The sequence below is a fragment of the Monodelphis domestica genome, chromosome 2, assembly GCF_027887165.1.
Source record: "Monodelphis domestica isolate mMonDom1 chromosome 2, mMonDom1.pri, whole genome shotgun sequence".
NCBI classification, from domain to species: Eukaryota; Metazoa; Chordata; class Mammalia; order Didelphimorphia; family Didelphidae; genus Monodelphis; species Monodelphis domestica.
The window spans coordinates 102964709-102982971 of record NC_077228.1 but is presented as its reverse complement, the minus strand read 5'-3'; the positions used below and the strand labels follow the sequence as shown (position 1 = coordinate 102982971).

General features: G+C 46.7%; 1 protein-coding gene across 12 annotated transcripts in view; it reads left to right on the top strand.

Moving 5' to 3' along the window:
- KIF21B (kinesin family member 21B) overlaps positions 1 to 18263 on the top strand; it is a 77365-nt gene that overhangs the window by 9243 nt on the left and 49859 nt on the right. For all 12 annotated transcript variants that reach the window (XR_008916143.1, XR_008916142.1, XR_008916141.1 and 9 more), the window contains exons 2-3: positions 13710 to 13932; positions 14273 to 14455. Coding sequence is in view for 7 of the 12 variants with exons in the window: in XM_056815703.1 (XP_056671681.1) it covers positions 13710 to 13932; positions 14273 to 14455 (406 nt within the window). In the remaining 5 variants the exon portion in view is untranslated. The remainder of the gene's footprint in view (positions 1 to 13709; positions 13933 to 14272; positions 14456 to 18263) is intronic.

Below are 18263 nucleotides of genomic sequence, written 5' to 3'. Positions count from 1 at the left end.
ACTAACCTGAGTCAGGGAGACCTCAGCTCAGATTCTGCCCCAAACTCTAAAAAGATCTGTGATTCTGCAAAAGTTATTTAATCTCTTTCAGACTTAGTTTGCTCATCTGTAAGATGGGGATCATAATAGCACTTACATCACAGGGTTGTGAGAATCCAGTGGGATAAGACATGCAAAGTGCTCTGCAAACCTTCAAGTAATGTCTAATATTAGCTATTATTACTCCCTTCACCCACCTGTCCTTTATAAATACCTTGAAAGCCAGTGGCCTGGACCCTTTTTTGCCTGATTGTCTCAAAATCTTAGCGAGTTGAGGGATTGGCAAGTCCTTTTTCCTAAGGGTTTGGAGTATGGGGAAAAAATAGATGATTTGGATTTTAGGATCTCACCAGGTACCCTCCTGTGTGTGTGGTACTCTAAGATTCCCTATAAGATGCCTCTATTTCCTCCTGTTGTTGCTCAGTCTCTTTGGTCATGTCTGACCCTTCATGACTCCATTTGGGGGTTTCTTGGCAGAGATACCGGAGTAGTTTGTCATTTCCTTCTCCAGCTCATTTAACAGATGAGGAAACTGAGACAAACAGGATTAAGTGACTTGCCCAGGGTCATTCAGAACTAGTAAGTAAGTGTGAAGACAGATTTGAACTCTGATGTGGTATTCCTGACTAGGCCTGGTGCTCTCTGCACTGTACCATCTTGCTACCACTCCCTTCTGTCCTCCCCCCCTCCCCAGTTAATTTTGCAGAGAGTAAAGGGCAGAGAGCCAGGTGGGCACAAAGAGGGACCCTGAACTTGTCCTTAGTTCCTCCTCTTCCCCATGCCTTCTTCTCCTGCCTCAAAGTCTATACTGAAGCCATAAGGACCTTTTAACCCCATAGTACAAAGCCACTAGTCAGTGGGGTCAGAGCGGCTTCTTTCTTTTCTTTTTCAGAAGGCAGTCACTGTGGGATGGGTGGTGAGTGTCTGTAGGGAGGGCCTGGGGCCAGGGGACATGTTAGGGTGGGAAGAAAAAAGAAAGTCCTTAAAAGGAGAAGGCAGACTCTCATCGTGAAGACAAAGGACCAAGCACTGTCCAGACCTCAGTCCTGAGGTGTGTTGATCGCTGGGTAGAATGATGGAAGCCTTCTCCTCCCCCCTCACCCCATCTCACTCCTATAAAGAGCCACTGTTGCTCTGAAGCCCTAAGAATTTGTGCCTCCTTTAGAAGTTCTCTCTCTACCCTAGCTCCTTTGGGGCTGAGACAGCTCAGGGCCCCTGGGGTGTCTGTGAGCCAGACCCCCCTGGGAGACCAGGGCTCCTTCTCTAGCCTCTTGTGAGAGACAGAGGGGGAGGAGTAGGAGGAGGAGGAGAGAGAGAGAGAGAGAGAGAGAGAGAGAGAGAGAGAGAGAGAGAGAGAGAGAGAGAAGGAGGGAGAGAGAGAGAGAGAGAGAGAGAGAGAGAGAGAGAGGGAGAGACAGAGAAGAGAGGCAGAGAGACAGAGAGAGAGAGAGAGAGAGAGAGAGAGAGAGAGAGAGAGAGAGAGAGAGAGAGAGAGAGAGAGAGAGGGAGAGACAGAGGGAGAGACAGAGAGACAGACAGAGAGAGAGAGAGAGAGAGAGAGAGAGAGAGAGAGAGAGAGAGAGAGAGAGCGCACATTAAGCAGCTGAGCTGGCAGGAGGCCAAGGGGAGGAGTAGGACAGGATGCTCATTAGAGTGGGGGATGAAGATATACACTAGTTAGTGTGTCTGCATTGAGGGAATACTGTGTGCCACGAGTTGAAGGCTTAGACTCCTTGGATCCTTTTCTCAGCTCCTTGAGGAATCACAGGATCATAGATTTAGAAGTGAAAATGAGGCTTTTTTTTAAAAAAACCTTCTCTTAGAATCTATACTAAGTATCAATTCCAAAGCAGAAGAGCAGTAAGGGCTAGGCAACTAAGGTTAAGTGACTTGTCCAAGGTCACACAGCTAGGAAGTATCTGAGGCCACATTTGAATTCAGGACTCCCATCTCCAGGCCAAGTTTTCTATTCACTGAGCCATCTAGCTGCCCTGTGGAAGGGACTTTCAAGGTCATCTTGTCCAGAGGTAATGGCACCAACATGGTAATCAGCCCCAAAGATGTACTCTGATCCAGATTAAAATGTAATTGGGAAATATTTAACAAAATAAAATAAAATAAAACCTACATAATGTTTGCATTTTAAAACTAAGTCAAACTGTGTCCTATGGGAATCCTTATGTTCATGGCCTGGTTTCTATTAGAGTTTGACATCACTGCTGTAGTCCTACCCCTTCATTTTCTAGATGAAGAAATTGAACCCCAAAGAGGTTGAGATTTGACTAAGGTAACACAGATAGCAGTGATGGAACTGGGTTTGGAATCCCATCGAATTCCAGATCCAGGCCCTTTTTCATTGGACCATACTGTGGACTAAAGCCTGATACTTTTCCATACCATCGACTAGAGATGCCAAGCCAGATTAAAATGGAATTGGGAGTGGGGGGGGGGGTAGCTAAGTGACTCAGTGAGTTGAGAGTCAGGCCTAGAGATGGGAGGTCCTGGGTTCAAATGTGACCTCAGACACTTCTTAGTTGTGACCCTGGGCAAGTCACCTAACCCACATCACCTAGCCCTTTTGTCTTGTCTCTTTTGTCTTGGAACCAATATGCAGTATTGATTCTAAGACAGAAAATATGGGTTGGGGTTTTTCCTTAATGTAAATGGAAAATATTTAGTGAAATAAATAAAAATACAACTGAACATAGATAATGTGAATATATAGTTTTTCATGCAATCTGCAGGAATCTTTGTATCCTGTTCAGGGGGCCCCCACTTCTATTTGATTTTTATCTCACTGTTGTAGACCTCATTTCCTCCTCTATCAAATAAGGAGGAGTGTCTGTACTGCTTCCTGGGCCTGAGAAGCTTTTGGCAAGCTGGGAAGGCTCTTTGGTAGCCATTTAGTCTCATCTGATAGTTCAAGATAGGTTTTATAACTCAACCCAGCCTCTCTAGGTTATATGGAGATGGATCTCTCTCCTTGGACATCTTCAGTCTTCTCCAACCACTCCCCTCAAGGGTTAATGACCTGCCCACAGGCAGCTCTTCCTAGTACTATCTAACTTTAAGTCCCTTCCTAGCACAGTGGAAGCTGGTTTCCTTCACCCAGTAAGATAGGCAGGGTGGCCAAATAGTGAGAATGGGAGAGCAAGAGCCAATAGTGGACAATGGAACTGCCTATATCCAGGAGAATTTGTTTGCCTGGTGTTCTAGTTTGCCCTTTACAGAATTGATCATGGTTGCGGGAGAGACAGACAGAGGCAGAGAGAAGATAAGAGAAAGAGAGGGAGTTTGGAAGAGAGAGAGAGACAGACAGATAGACAGATGGAGAAAAGAAAGAAAGAAGAGAAGAGAGACAGGAGAAAGAACAGTGAAAAGTAGGAGAGAGAAAAACTAAGATTAAAAAAACCAGGAGAGAAGAAAAAAAGAGCAGAGAGAGATAGGGAGCATGAATGGGAGAGAGCCATTAAGAGACAGCAAAGCAGGCAGAAAAAGAGAGTTGAGACAGAGATAACAGAGAGAGGTAGTAGGGGGTGGGAGAGAAAACAGACCGAAGAGATTCTCAGAAGAGAGAAAGGTAGGGATGGGAGTGTGTGTGTGTGTATGTGTGTGTGTGTGTGTGTGTGTGTGTGTGTATGTGTGTGTGTGAGAGAGAGAGAGAGAGAGAAAGAGAGAGAGAGAGAGAGAGAGAGAGAGACAGAGAGAGAGAGACAGAGAGAGAGAGACAGAGAGAGAGAGAGAGAGGGAGAGACAGAGAGACAGAGAAGGAGAGAGACGAGTTGGGTGGGAGTGTATGTGTGAGAGAAAAAGGGAGAGACAGCAACAGAGAAACAGAAAGAGATAAAAAGAGAGGGTGGGGGGAGAGAGAGACAGAAAAAGATAGAGAGTGGGGTTGGGAGTGTGTGAGAGAGAAAAGGAGAGAGAGAGAAACAGACAAAGAGAAGAAAAGGAGATAGAAACAGAGAGAGGGAGGAGGAGAGGGACAGAGAGAGCAAAAGGGAGGGAGAAACAGAGAGGCAGAAAGACAGAGACAGAGAGAGCTTCAGAGAGAGCTTGTGCTCCAGGAAGGGACTTCATTGCTGGAACAGTATGGCCACAAGGGTCAGATGTTCTTAGATGGCTCTCCTGGTGGGGTTCTGTGTTCCCTCATATGTGCTCCCACAGAAGTTTTGTTTGTTGGACCTTGTTGGGAGCTGCCTGAGGCCTGGTGCACCAAAAATACTGAAAGACTTAGCAGTGATTAAAGTCTGCCAGGAGGGCAGAAATTGCTTTCGACAGTACCTCCTGAACAAAGGGGTATTCTACATCCATGACCTTGGGACCCTGGCACTCCAAGGTCAAGAGACCCTAATAAATTTCATTCTGGTCTATAATGAAGATGAGCTGGTCAGTGAACCAATTACTAGCCTTGAATGAGTGCCTATTCTGTGCAGATTAGAGGTTCTAAGATCCTATCTAATATTCATTGGTAGACCAGAAGTTTCTCCTCTGGAAAGCTTTAGTAACTAGAAAGCAGTGATTTTGATCCCTACCAAATCACTCTATGCACAAGGCCCCAGGCAGTCCCCAAGAAGTTCTGATAGGCAGAACTTTTGAGGGAGCCCAGAAAGCAACATCACCTTCACATGGTTCCATTTCTATCATTCTAGATCTTAACTCTCTAGGAAGGGAACATAGGTCTTCTGAGTAAGGATGAAATTTGAGAAGAGACTAAAAAAGGAAGGGTTTTTGGGGGGTATTCAAAGATATTTTATTTTCCCAATTACCTTTTCCAAAATTATAAGATCCAAATTGTCTCCCTCCTTTCTGTCTCTCCACTTTTCAGAGATGATAAGCAATTCGATCTGGGTTATATATGTATTAACATGTTAGCAAAACATTCTTCCATATTGGCCATTGTTGTCAAAGAATACTTATATAAAACTGAAACCTCAAAATAAAACCGTAAATAATGTGAAGGATAATATTCTTTGACCTGCATCTGACTGCCAACAGTTCTTTCTCTGGAGGTGGAAAGCATTCCCTGGCACAAGTCCTTCAGAATTGTCCCAGGTCATTGCATGGCTGTGAGTAACTAAGTCTTTCACAGTTGATCATTCCACACAGTATTGCTGTTACTGTACACAATGCTCTCCTGGTTCTGCTTATTTCATTCTGCATCAGTTCGTGTAGATCCTTCTAGCTAAAAAGAAAGGTTTTCAGCCAAGCATGGTAGCTAGCTCATAGTCTCTACAGGATCCTGAGTATCTCCACGCTAAATATGGCCCCACTGTAGTGAGGGGGTGGGCTGAGGGTGACCAGATTGCCTGAAGAAGAACAAACTGGCCAAAGTTTAAAAAACAGAACAGAATAAAGCTGCTGTGCAGACCAGGATTGGGATTGGGACAATGAATGATCACCTCACTTCTAGCTTGACCAAGATGGAATGGCCCAGTCTCAAAAAAAAAAAAGGTAAAAGGACTCCTTTCAGATTTAGTTAGGAGAATGACTTAGAAGAACACTTGAGATCCCCTCTTCAAAATTCTTGTACAGAAGGGAAAACTGAATCCTATCAGCATTCAGCAAAAGAGCTGAGCTTTCTCTCCCAACCATGGAAAATGCCCTTTGAGGGCTTCTTCAGGAATAACAGACTAGCACAAAATATAGATCTTCATGCTGTCATTCAGTGTAATAGAGAGGAAATAGCTTTGGATTTGAAGGCAGAAGAGCTGAGTATGATTCCTGGCTCTGACACTGACTGTCACGTTGGGCAAAAGTGTGATACATAAACCATTGAACTGGATGACCTCTTTGGTCTCTCTCTTCCAGCTGTACAAATCCTATGATCTATAAAATGGGGGAATACTTGCCTGCTCTAAAGAGACCCTTACAACAACCCTGTTGTTGTTGTTCTCCATCATTTCAGTCATTTCTGACTTTTTGAGACCCCATTGTTTTTGTTTGTTTGTTTTTAGTAGAGATAACCCTTCTCTAGCTCAATTCACAGATGAGGAAACTCAGGCAAACAGGGTTAAGTGACTTGTCCAAAGTCACACTTCTAGTAAGTGGCTGAGGCTGGATTTGAACTCAGGTTTTCCTGATTCCAGACCTAGCACTAGCATCTACTGTGCCACCTAGCTTCTCACAACTCTGGGAAGAGCCTAGTAAACTAAGATAATATATTAAAATCTCTTTGTAGCAGAAAGCATGTTCATGAGTATAACCTCTTATTGAGTGAGAAATCCTTTTAGCTACAGCTGACACTTTCTAGAGAGAGAGATATTGTTTGGGGGTTCACCACTCCAGGCAAGGCAGGAGAGGGAGACCTTCAAGACCTTCAAAGTGGACACCCTCTAGAGTCCTCAGATCTACCTCTACTGTTTTCTTGGGTCCCTTCTGGCTTAGCTTCAGGACTGGAATTGAAGGTGTATGATTTGGATGTGATGGCCATTGAGATCACTTAGATTCTGTGAGTCATGCTCTGCTGCCTCCCTGCCCACCTCCCATCCTCAGCTCATGCTGACACCACTCACAGTCTCCTTTTTCTCTTCTGCCCACATATTAGCTTCTCAGCTTTCAGTCCCAGAACTCAGGAAGGGCATTGACCCCTGGAGCTGGGAAGATAAATGGATTAGATCTCTCTCTGGTGGCCCTTGGGCACTTGACATTTCAATTCATCAGTTCCCCCCTTCTGCAGGAGGCCTTTCACTATCCCCTACCCCCATTTCCCTTTGAGATGACCTCCCATTGGCACTATCTATATCTATCTGTTTATCCAGCTATCTATATTTTCATAGTAGCTTCTGCATTGTCTCCCCAACTAGAAAGTGAACTCCTTGAGAACTGGCAACACAATTCTCTTTTTTGCCTGCCAGGAAAACAAAAGGTTTGTTGATTGACCAAACCTTTATTAATCACTTATAAGTCCCAGACACTGCTGAGTGCTAGGGGGTACAAAGAAGGCAAAAAAAATGGTGCCTGGGCTCCAGCAGTTTACATTCAAATGGGGGAGCCAATATGTACTTTAATAGGTATATAAAAGGGAACATGGAAGAGATGGAAGGTTGGTGGATCTCTGGAGCCAGGAAAAGGGTGCAAGGTGGGTAGGGATTTGGAGAAAATGAGGAACCACCCATGGGGCACGGATCCAGCCAGGGCTGGACTAATTAGATTGTTAGGTCCCACTGTAAGGAGCTTTTGGAAGCCAGGAATCTCTCCCTGGATGGGGGACGGAGATGGCCGCTTCCTTTCCCCTCTCCCTGCAAGGTGTCGGCTGTTTGCAGGTCCCGAGGCCCCTTTCCACATGCCAGAATTGGGATGGGGGTGGGGAAGGTTGGCCACTCATTTCAGAATGGCCTTTCATGCATTTCCTCCTGGTCCCCTTTGCCTGCTGCCCTCCCTGCCTCTGCCTCCAAGGAGCTGTGGGAGTGCTGAGCTCAGCTATTTCCCCCTCCTAAAGCTGCTGCCTTTGTCTCTGAAAGGCAGGACGCTGATGGCGCTTGCCTATTAGCCTAGGTCTGTGGTGTGTATGTGTGTTGCTGGAGGAGGAAGGGCCATTCCCACATCTGCCCCACTCCCTCTTCATTGTGGACGGAGGAAGTTTGTGAGCTCTCGCCGCCGTGCCAGATCCTGCTCCTGAAAAGACTCCGTCTCTCTCTCTCACTTCAGGCTGCCCATTGCCAAGTGAGGAATAGATCGGGCTCTGTTCTGGGAGGTTCAGGGGGCTTTCTGTGCTGGCCATCTTCTCTGAAGCCAGAGGGAAGCCTCCCAGCCCTTTGCCTGAGGGACTCACGCCTTCCTTCTCCTCTTCCATCCCTGGGTGACATGGGCTCAAGTGCAATGTGGGAGTGGGAGCCAGGGCCCCCAGATCTCCATCAGGGTGCAAGGGGGAAGGTGTATGCTTAGGGGGGCATCTCTATGCCCTCCCAGGGTACAAAGGGGAAGGTATATGCTTAGGGGGGCCTCTCTATGCCCTCCCAGGGTACAAAGGGGAAGGTATATGCTTAGGGGGACCTCTCTATGCCCTCCGCTTTGCTGGGGTGGTGGCTGAGGAGGAGGAGGAGGAGGAGAAGGAGGAGGAGGAAGAGGAGGAGAAGGAGGAGGAGAGGTCTAGGTTTCCCTTCCTCTCCTTCCAGCCAGACTTACTATGCTGACCTGCTGAATGTTTTTCTTCACCCAGACTGACTCCGGTGGGGTGGAGAGACTGGTGCTTATCTACTGGGTACCTTTCTGCTAACAAAACCTTCCCCAAGTAACCTCACCCTCGGGGGATCCCCTAGTGCAAGGGGCAGTTCAGAGAACTTCGTTGATTGTAGAAATTTAGAACTCTGAGATAATTTCATCTGACTCTCTGTCCCCTCTACCCCAGCCAACCATCCCAAAAAGTGAGGCTCAGAAATGTTGACTTTCCCAAGATGGCACCACAAAGCTAGACTATTTCCTGATTGGTGCTCTTTCCCAGGCAGGTGCCCAATGCATGAGTCTGGGATCTGGGCCTGGGTGACCTAGAGGAAGGGGCAGGTCCTAGGCTGGGTCTCAGTTTTCTCGTCTGGAGATGAGAAGTGGGAGTATGGCAGCTATCTTCCATTATTTAAAGGAATGTTACATGGAAGAGGAATCAATTTATTCTGCTTGGCCTCTGAACTGGGATCTATGGATGGAAGTTAGGTTTGGATATCCATAAGGAACAACTTCCTAAAAATTAGAGTTCTGCAAGTTATTGTCCTTTAAGCAGAGGCTGGAGGTCTCCCAAATAGGGGTGTTAGTGGGGGGTGGGCGCTGGCTCGTCTGTGCTTTGGTTTGGATGATCTCCGAGGATTCTTCTGACCCACAGTTCATTGATTCTTAGAAAGTGGAGGAAGGGAATCCAGAAGGCACATAGGTTGCCTCACTGCCAGAGAGGTGGACAAGCCTAGGTTGGGGATCAATTAGTGGCCTTTGGGGTTTCAGAACTGCTTTAGTTGCCTCATATGAGTCTATTATCTCTCCCTGGAGGACCTAGGAGGAGACAAGGAGTCCTGGCTCTGGTGGCCAGGCGCACAGACACCCAGGGATGTAATGAGTGGAAAGATAGCACTACCTTGCAGGGATATTGTGAGACCAAGTGAGATCATATTTGTCAAAGGCTTGGAAACATTAAAGTGCTGCATAAATGCTCATTATTATTGTTCTTATTGGGAAGTGGAGCCCCAGAGTGGTTCATAGATATGCCCAAAGCACAATGCAAGTAATAAGCCTATCTAGAATAAGATTTAAGACAAGGCCTTTGCTCTAGAACCAGAAGAGGCTTAGTTCAACCTCTTCAACTTTACAGATGAGGAAACTGGTCCAGAGAAGTGAAGTGACTTGCTTAAGCTCACTCGGGTAGCAAATGTCAGAGTTGAGAATGAGAGGAGTCCCCTGGGAAAGAGCCAATACTCCATCCACTGTACCTTACTGTCTTCTTTTCTTGAACAACTGAGTGGCTCAATGGATAGAGTGTCAGGCCTAGAGATGGAAGGTCTTGGGTTCAAATCTGGATTCAGGCACTTTTCTAGCTGTTTGGACCTAGGCAAGTCACTTAACTCCCATTGCCCTTACCCTTACCATTGCCCATAACCCTTACCACTTTTATGCCTTGGAACCAAAACTTAGTATTGATTCTAAAACAGAAGTAAAGGGTCTAATTTTTTTTTAACTGTCTGCTGAGAGCTAAGGATTGGGAATCTGAATACAAGCAAGCAAGATTGGCCCCACTGCCTTCAAAGAGCTTACATTCTTTTTTTTTTTTTAAGATTCTTACCCTCTGTCTTAGAATCAATACTAAGTATTGGTTCCAAGGCAGAAGATAGGTAAGGTCTGGACAGTGGGGGAAAAGTGACTTGCCCAGAGTCACCCAGCTAGGAAGTGTCTGAGGCCAAATTTGAACTCAGGGCCTCACATCTCCAGACCTGGCTATCTATCCATTGAACCACCAAGATGCCCCAAAGAGTTTTCCTTCTAACAGAGGAAGATACCTTTGAAATTGATTAGAAATGATCATGAGTGAGTGGCTGGGAGTTGAAACCCAGAGTCTTGAGTGGGTGGGATCTGGGACCCAGAATCTTGAGTGGCTGGGAGCTGGGACCCAAAGTCTTGAGTGGCTGGGAGCTGGGACCCAAAGTCTTGAGTGGGTGGGAGCTGGGACCCAAAATCTAGGTAGAGGAATGGTGGTCTGAGCCCTGGTAAGTAAGACAAAAGCCCTGACTTGTCAGATCCCAAGGGCCCAGGGCCTGAGTTATTCATGGGGAGGAGGTTTAATAACATGAACATGGCATCCTTTCCCCCTAATGACATTGCCTGATCTAGGCAAGTAGAATTCTGTAGGGTTGAGCTCTCACCAGAATGGGGCACTTGGAGGGGAGACGTCACATGAATTCTTGTTCCTAGCTGGGGGCGAGGCAGAGGGGATGGTTTGAATTAGGGACCCCTGGGATCATGGAGGGCCCCAAAGCTATCTGAGCAATTGCTGAGCAGAGCTGGCCCTGAACACAGGACGTTCAAAGCCTCTAAGAGCCTGACTCCTTTGTATTTATCTTCCTCTTCTCGGACAGGTGGGCCTCTTGGGGGTGGTCAAAGTAAACTCAGCAGTTTATAACCAGTCAGGAAGGCTGCGTTGATCTCCCACCCCCACCCGAGCAGCCTGTCCTCAGGGAACCTGATTTGATTTCCTCCAATCGTTAGAGCTGCCATTTGCTAGTGGTAATTAAATGGTATTTGAATTGGATCCAGAAAATCTTAGCATGAAAGGAAGAAAGCCTGGGAGGGAGGGAAGTGCATTTTTTTGAAGCTCGGGGGTTGCTGTCCACAGTCCTAAGGAGGGATGGGAGCCCCCTTTCTTCTTTGGAACAGAGAGAGGATCGCCAGACTTTGTGAGGCCAAAGGATCCTGAACCATGTTTGCTCACCCAGCTCTCATCTCTGATAGTTCAAGGTTGTTGAAGTATTAGGTCTATGCTCTCTCTCTCTCTCTCTCTCTCTCTCTCTCTCTCTCTCTCTCTCTCTCTCTCTCTCTCTCTCTCTCTCTTTCTCTGTCTCTCTGTCTCTCCCTCTCTCTCTCTCTCTTTCTCTCTGTCTCTCTGTCTCTCTCTGTCTCTGTCTCTCTCTCTCTGTCTCTCTCTGTCTCTCTGTCTCTCTGTCTCTCTCTGTCTCTCTCTCTGTCTCTCTCTCTCTGTCTCTCTCTGTCTCTCTCTCTCTCTCTCAACCCTTACCTTGCAATACTAAATATGGGTTCCAAGGCACAAGAGTGGGAAGGGCTAGGCAATGGGGGCTAGGAGACTTGCCCAGGGTCACACAGCCAGGAAAGTTGAATGACTTGGCCCAAGGCCAAAAAGTAAGTGGGGTAGTCCTGAGTGGAATCTCTAAGTCTTGTGACTATGAGTCAGAGTTTGTCCCAGTACACTCCATTGCCTCTCTGGTCACTACCTTATCTCATCTCAGTAAGAGTGTGACCCCTGGCAGCCTGTGAATAAGAATGATCTGGAGTTTTATTGTATTGAGGCCCACATCATAGACTTAGAGCTGGAAGGGAACTTGGATGTGTTCCTTCTTACAATGCAATGGCAGCCCTTCTGTGTCTGCCCATGCTGTGCCGCTCTTCCCTTACCTGAGAGTAGGAGCCAGAGATAAGACATTCAATGACCAAAGAGCCTTCCTCTCTTACAGTTTTGTTTTATTTTTAAATTCTAACCTTCTGTCTTAGAATCTTGGTTCTTAGGCAGAAGAGTGGTCAGGGCTAGGCAACTGGGGTCAAGTGACTTGCCCAGTCACACAGCTGGGAAGTGTCTGAGGCCAGTTTTGAACCCAGGATCTCCAGTCTTCAAGCCTGGATCGCTATCCACTGAGCCACCTAGCTGCTTCTCCCTGTCTCCCCTTCTTCTTAATATCCTTAGGATACTAGTAAAGCCATTGGGCTCCCAGCATCTGGCCATGTGGCCAGCCCATTTTCTTTGTTGATCATGCATTGCTCTGTTGACATCTTTCATTACCAAATCCTAATTTTGTTTGTGTGGAATTAAAAGATGAGCCTGCATTTCAGGGAGAAGTTAACGTTGAAGGTCGTTAAGGGAGCCCAGTAATTTCCCATTCCCATTTCCTAAAAGGGAAGTGATCTTTGTTGAAAAAATCCTAGTGATTCATAGTGCTGGCTTTTCTTCTCTTTTGTTTGGGTTATTTGTCAATAAGAATCATTTTATGAGTTCCAGCTAAGTGTGAATGGTATCTGAGCCAGCCAAGGTGATAGTCCTGTTCTTGTAACCTTTGGGCACCACCTTCCCCAATATGGTTACCAGTAAGTTTCTTTTCTTCTGAGCCCATCTGGCCCATCTTTATCTTCCTGACACCCCTGGTCCATTCTACCCTAATTTTGCAAGCTTTTTAAACGTCAGAGGTCCTGGGTCAGAGAGAAGAGAGGTGCTGGCTTGTCTTCCAAAGCCCTGAAGCTCTAAGTTCAGGCTCCACTGGGCTCTGACTCTGGTTCCTCTCAGTCTTTTCATCTCTAAATGTTGGCTTAGGATGAGAAGTCTGACAGGCAGTTCATTGTGAGGGACCGGAGCAGGCAGGAGGGGTTTACATGAGCTGATGGGTGGCAGAGCCCAACTTCCCCCTCCCTCAATTTATTTGGTGGGGGGGGTGCTTCCTCCTACCCACCCCAGACACCTCAGCAGGCACTCCGTTGCCATGGGGATATCACCATGGTGCCAGCTGCTTTGGTGCCAATAAAAAGGGAGGGAGTGGGACCTAAGAGGGAAAGGCCTTGTTGATGGCTCTCTCCCTGCTCATGCCAGATGGATGCTTGTTTCTCCATTCCATCCCCTTGCTTTAGGGTTCATGCTGCTAGCCCCTTGGACTTGGGCCCAGCTTTGTATGTCTAGCCTATGGTCCCTTTCAGAGAACCCTGCCCTTCTCTGAGACTTCTTGAACATTTCTTGGCTCATAAGACTTTCTCTCTCCTTGGCCCATCTCTCATGTCAGAGATAGAGCCCTGAGATGCCTGGCTGCCTCCCAGGGCTTGTGCCTCAGAAAGTCCCACCAGCTCCAGGGGCCTGGGTTGAGGGCTTCTGGGAAAGAGAGAACATTTGATGCCTAGAGGAAGTGAAATGCAGCTGGGAGGCATGATAGACAGATGGTAATGCCTCTTGGCCTTTGTTGCTGGTTCCCTTCCTAGCACTGTGACCTACTAGAGAATGAGATTTCATTTATGCTTTCTTTCTGAGAGTCTTAGCCTACCCAAGGGGCTTCCCTTCTCTCCTGAACCAAGGAGATGAAGGGGACATAGTAATTCTAAGAAAGTTTGGAGGGAAAGGGAATACAAGGAATTCTTTATTTCTGGACTAGAAACCTAATTAAAATTCTCCCTCTCCTCTTCCTCATCTTCCTCCTCCTCCCTTCTTCTTTTTCTTCGTCTTTTCTTTTTCTCTTCTTCTTCTTCTTCTTCTTCTTCTTCTGCTTCTTCTTCTTCTTCTTCTTCTTCTTCTTCTTCTTCTGCTTCTTCTTCTGCTTCTTCTTCTTCTTCTTCTTCTTCTTCTTCTTCTTCTTCTTCTTCTTCTTCTTCTTCTTCTTCTTCTTCTTCTTCTTCTTCTTCTTCTTCTTCTTCTTCTTCTTCTTCCTCCTCCTCCTCTCCTCTCCCTCTCTCCCTCTCCCACCTCTGTCTCTGTCTGTCTCCCTGAACAGGATCCGGCCCCAGCTATCCAAGGAGAAGATTGAAGGCTGTCACATCTGCACCTCAGTCACTCCTGGGGAGCCCCAGGTGCTATTGGGGAAGGACAAGGCCTTCACCTATGACTTTGTCTTTGACCTGGACACTTGGCAAGAGCAGATCTACACAGCTTGTGTGGGCAAGCTTATTGAAGGCTGCTTTGAGGGCTACAATGCCACAGTTTTGGCCTATGGACAGGTAAAGTCTCCCTTCATCCCCAAGTCAGCTCCTACTTTGATAAGAGATACACAAGACAATGAATCTCAGTAGCAAGTGCCAGTCACAAAGTTATGCTGTCTAAGGATGCTAGCATGAAAGGAATTCTCTGGAGAATGTGAAATGACTTGAAAAAGCCTTTCTGGGAGAGATGAGAATCTTGAAGGAGTGGGGAACCATGATGAACAGAGAGGAAGAGGATGTATTGACTGGTTTGGGGAAGGCTTCAGATTCTTGCCTTTTGGCCCACTAGCTCAGGTTCCTCCTAGAACAGGATGCTTTCAAAGTGGCTCACAGTCCTGTCCCATCTCTCCCTCCACAGACAGGAGCTGGGAAGACATACACCATGGGCACTGGCTTCGACATAAACACATCAGAAGAGGAGCATGGTATCATCCCAAGGGCCATAGCCCACCTCTTCAGGGGCATTGCCCAACGCAAGAGACAGGCCCAGGAGCAGGGAGTACCTGGGCCTGAGTTCAAAGTCAGTGCACAGTTTCTGGAGGTAAGACCAAGAAGGCAAGTAGAGGATCCAAGGGGAGACCCAGAGCTGGCTAGGGGCTGGCTGCTTTGTTTGGGGAAGCAGGTGGGCATGGCAGGCAGAACATTGGACTTGGAATCAGAGAACCTTGGTTTGGATCCTGACACTTCTACTTACTTCCTGAGTCACCTTGGGCAAATTGCTTCATGTCTCACATCCTCATTTATAAAACATGGGTGAGGGAGAAGCTGGCCTAAATGGCCTTTAAATTCCCTTCTAGCTCTAATTCTCTAATCTGATTGCCCAATAGGGGACATTTGGGCCTTGTGCACTGGGGCCTGCACAGAGAACCTGTCCTATTTGCCTTATTTTGGAGGAGGGGGTGGGCATAGAAGAGAAGGGGGAAGAAGAAAGGGTGCCCCAGAGCCCTGAGCCTGGATTTCTGAGTTTGGGCCTGTCCTACTCTGGCAAGGTTGTTCTACCACCCCTCTTGGTGGCAGAGGATGGCTGATACCTGAGTTTACTGGCCTTGCTATGAATGGGATTGTGGTTATTGGGAGAGAGGAAGGTTGAGGCTCATGAGTAGATTATCCCTAGCCCAGCTAGGGCTGAGGGAGGAAAAGGAGATAGAGAGACAAGGGTTGCTGGATACAGTCAAGCTTGCCATCTTGTTGCAATGGGCCATTGATCCTGAGGAACATTTTGTCTGGGCTTAAGATCAGAAGGCCAGAAAGATGCTTTGAACCCAACATCTGTTCCCTCTAGGCCAGAACTAAACTTCCCATGGATGGGAAAAATAAAGCTAGTACTGGGCTGGGTCAGGAGTCCTAGCTCAGGAGAAAAGCCACGTCTGGAGCCAAATCCTGGTAAAACTTAGACTGGGGAGTTAAGAGGTTTATGTTTGAATCCTCACTCTCTTATGACACCTTTTAATTTCTCCAATGAGCTTCTGTTGTAGTCTTTGAAGGTACCTAGGATTTAAGAGGTGAGGGAACAGTACAAAGGAGAAATGTGAATCACAACCTTCCCAGGAGTCAAAAAACAGATTAGGTGATCTTGATGGGTGAAAAACAACAGCTCATCCTCTTTACAGAAGAGGGCAAGCCATTTAACTTCAGTTCCCCCATATCTGACTTCCCTTGTCCCTTTGCTTTTGGCCATTTGCTTAATCTGCCTCACTTTCCTTAGATTTGACATGGGGGAATTTCCCTTTCTCTGGAATAAGACTTCTTTAGGCTCCTGTCAGCGGCTGCCCTTTCGGACCTTATCCTGCCTAAGATCAGTTATTGTCTGTCCATCTAATCCTGGTCTGAAGAAGGCAGATGTCTGGACAGGAAGCAAGACATTAGAGTTTCCTGGTGGAAGCAGAAGTGTGACCTTTCTATGGCACTGATGAGTAACTCCCACAAGAAACCCCAGGACCCTGGAGAGACCATTCCCAATCAGAGGGGGGGGGACTCTAGAGGGGTCTAGAAGGGTAGATCTAGGTTCATATAATATTTTGACACAAGTCTGTATGACCTTAGTTGATGAAACTTCTGACCTCAGTTTCCTTATCTGTAAAAAATAGTTCAGAAGGAAATTGGCTTAGATCAGTGGTGTCAACTTCAAATAGAAAAACCATAGGTAAGGATCTCAGTCAACCCCATATTCACTTAGAAAACCACATATTGCATTACCTATGTTCCTATTATACTTTTTAATATTTCCCAATGACATTTTAGTCTGGTTCTGACCTCATTTGACAGGTCTGGTCTAGGTGATCTCCAAGGTGTCTTCCTATCTGGAATTTGTACCCTGGTTGAGAGAGAATGACTTAGGAAGTCCCCTTCTGCCTCTTCTCCCCCAAGCCTTATCCCCCCTGCCCACAGAATGTCCTCTCTCCTTCCCTTCCCATCAAAGAAAGGGCTTGAAACCTGTAAACCGCCCCCCCCAGCTCTGTCTGCTTGGATTTCTGTCTGAGAGAGGAACAGAAAGCTGGGGAAACCAGAGCAGCCAGGAAAACAACTCTGCCAGCCTTTGGCCCTTCTCCCCAGGGGCTGTTGGTTAATTGCTCCCTCCTGGGTCTGCTGCTGTCTCCTTGGTGTCCTTAGACCAGAGTGTGGTTCCTTTGCCCTTCAGGGACTCTGGGCTCCTTTCAGATTCAATGGATTTGTCTTTGTTTTATTGTCCCTTTGCTTTTCCTTCTCCAGCCTGTTGCCAGGGAAATAAGATCCAAAGGGAGGGGAACTAGTTGCCTCCTGGAAAGGCTGTGCCAAAGACAGAGCCACTGGTTAGAATAGTGCCCTCAGAGTGAAAAGGGTTAAAAGAGTCCAGGTTGTCTGTTTATAAGACAGACAGATGTGGGAGGACAGGGGCATTAATGGCACCCAAATCCCAGTCAGTCTTTTCCTGTTCTTCTTCCCTTTCCTGCCTTGATATTTCCGTCCTTTTGAGGCTCATCAAAGCCTCGGATGTCCAGGCTATCAGAATTCCCAGAGGCAGGAACCCAGTGGCTGCAACCCTCAGCTGTCTCCTTCCGTATTGTCCTCTAGGGTCCACCTGTCCATCTTCTGGGTTCCTGGCTCCCAGATCCTGGTTGGGGAATGTCCCTGCCCCTTAGCAGGTGGTACTTTCCCTGGCGGTGACTATAGAGGAGAACTTACCCTGAGCTTTGGGAAATATTCTAGACTGGGTTGAACTATTCTAGAAAGCAGGACGCTACAGGATCCCTACATAGAAGCAGACACAAACCTGGGACATCAGACCAGTGATGGTTCACCTATTGCCACACAAAGCAAGCCCTAGTTTCTCCTAGTTCTAATTCCCACCTCTATCCTCCAGTCAGGGCCATGTAAAGAGGAAGAACAGAACCTGCCCAAATGTACTTAGAGAATATCTGAACTTTTGCCCTTAAAGGTAAAGGGTGCTAAATTAAAAAATAAATAAAATGTTATTGATATCTTTTGTGTTCATATCACCTCTATTATTTAACATGTCCCTCCTTTCTGCCTTTCCTATAGAGTCATCCCTTAAACCAAGAATAAAAAAAGAGGGAAACAACAGATTGGCAAAACTGACATAGGGACAGCTAGCAAGCACAGTGAATAGAGTGCCAGACCTGGAGGAGCAAGAACTTGGGTTCAAATCTGGCGTTGGATACTTCCCAGATGTTTGACCTTGGGCAAGCCTCTTAGCCTTGATTGCCTAGTCCTTGCCACTCTTAGAAGTGATATAAGACAGAAAATAAGGGTTTAAAAAACAAAACAAGAAAAATATCTGACATATAGAAAGTCTCATATCATGCTCAAACTCAGTCACCTTCCTCTACAAAGAAGCATGAAGAGATGCATCCTTATGCCATTTGGGGGCAGGGGGCTAAGCTTGGTCATTATAGTTTCCCAGATTTCAGATTTTATTGTTTTGTGGTCATTCTTTCATTTACATCATTGCAATCATTATATAGATATAAAGATAGATAGGTGGATGGGTAGATAGATAGATGGACGGATGGATGGATGGATGGATGGATGGATGGATGGATGGATGGATGGATAGATGGATAGATTATTAGATTCTGCTTACTTCACTTTGTGTCAGTCTACAAAAGTCTTCCTAAGTTCCCATCTGAGCTCATCTCCACATAAGAAGCTTTGCCCAGTAGTCTGATATCTTGGTACTGGCTCCGCCTGAAGTGGAAATCCCATCCTATTCTATAACCTGAATGGAGCCTGTTGTAAAGTCTCTGGATTCTCAGCCCTTTGACCCTCTTGGGAACCCTGCTCAAGTAGGACACTGAAGTCCTACCAGAAGAATATACAGTGCTATGAAAGAGAAAAGTTGGCATGGGAGG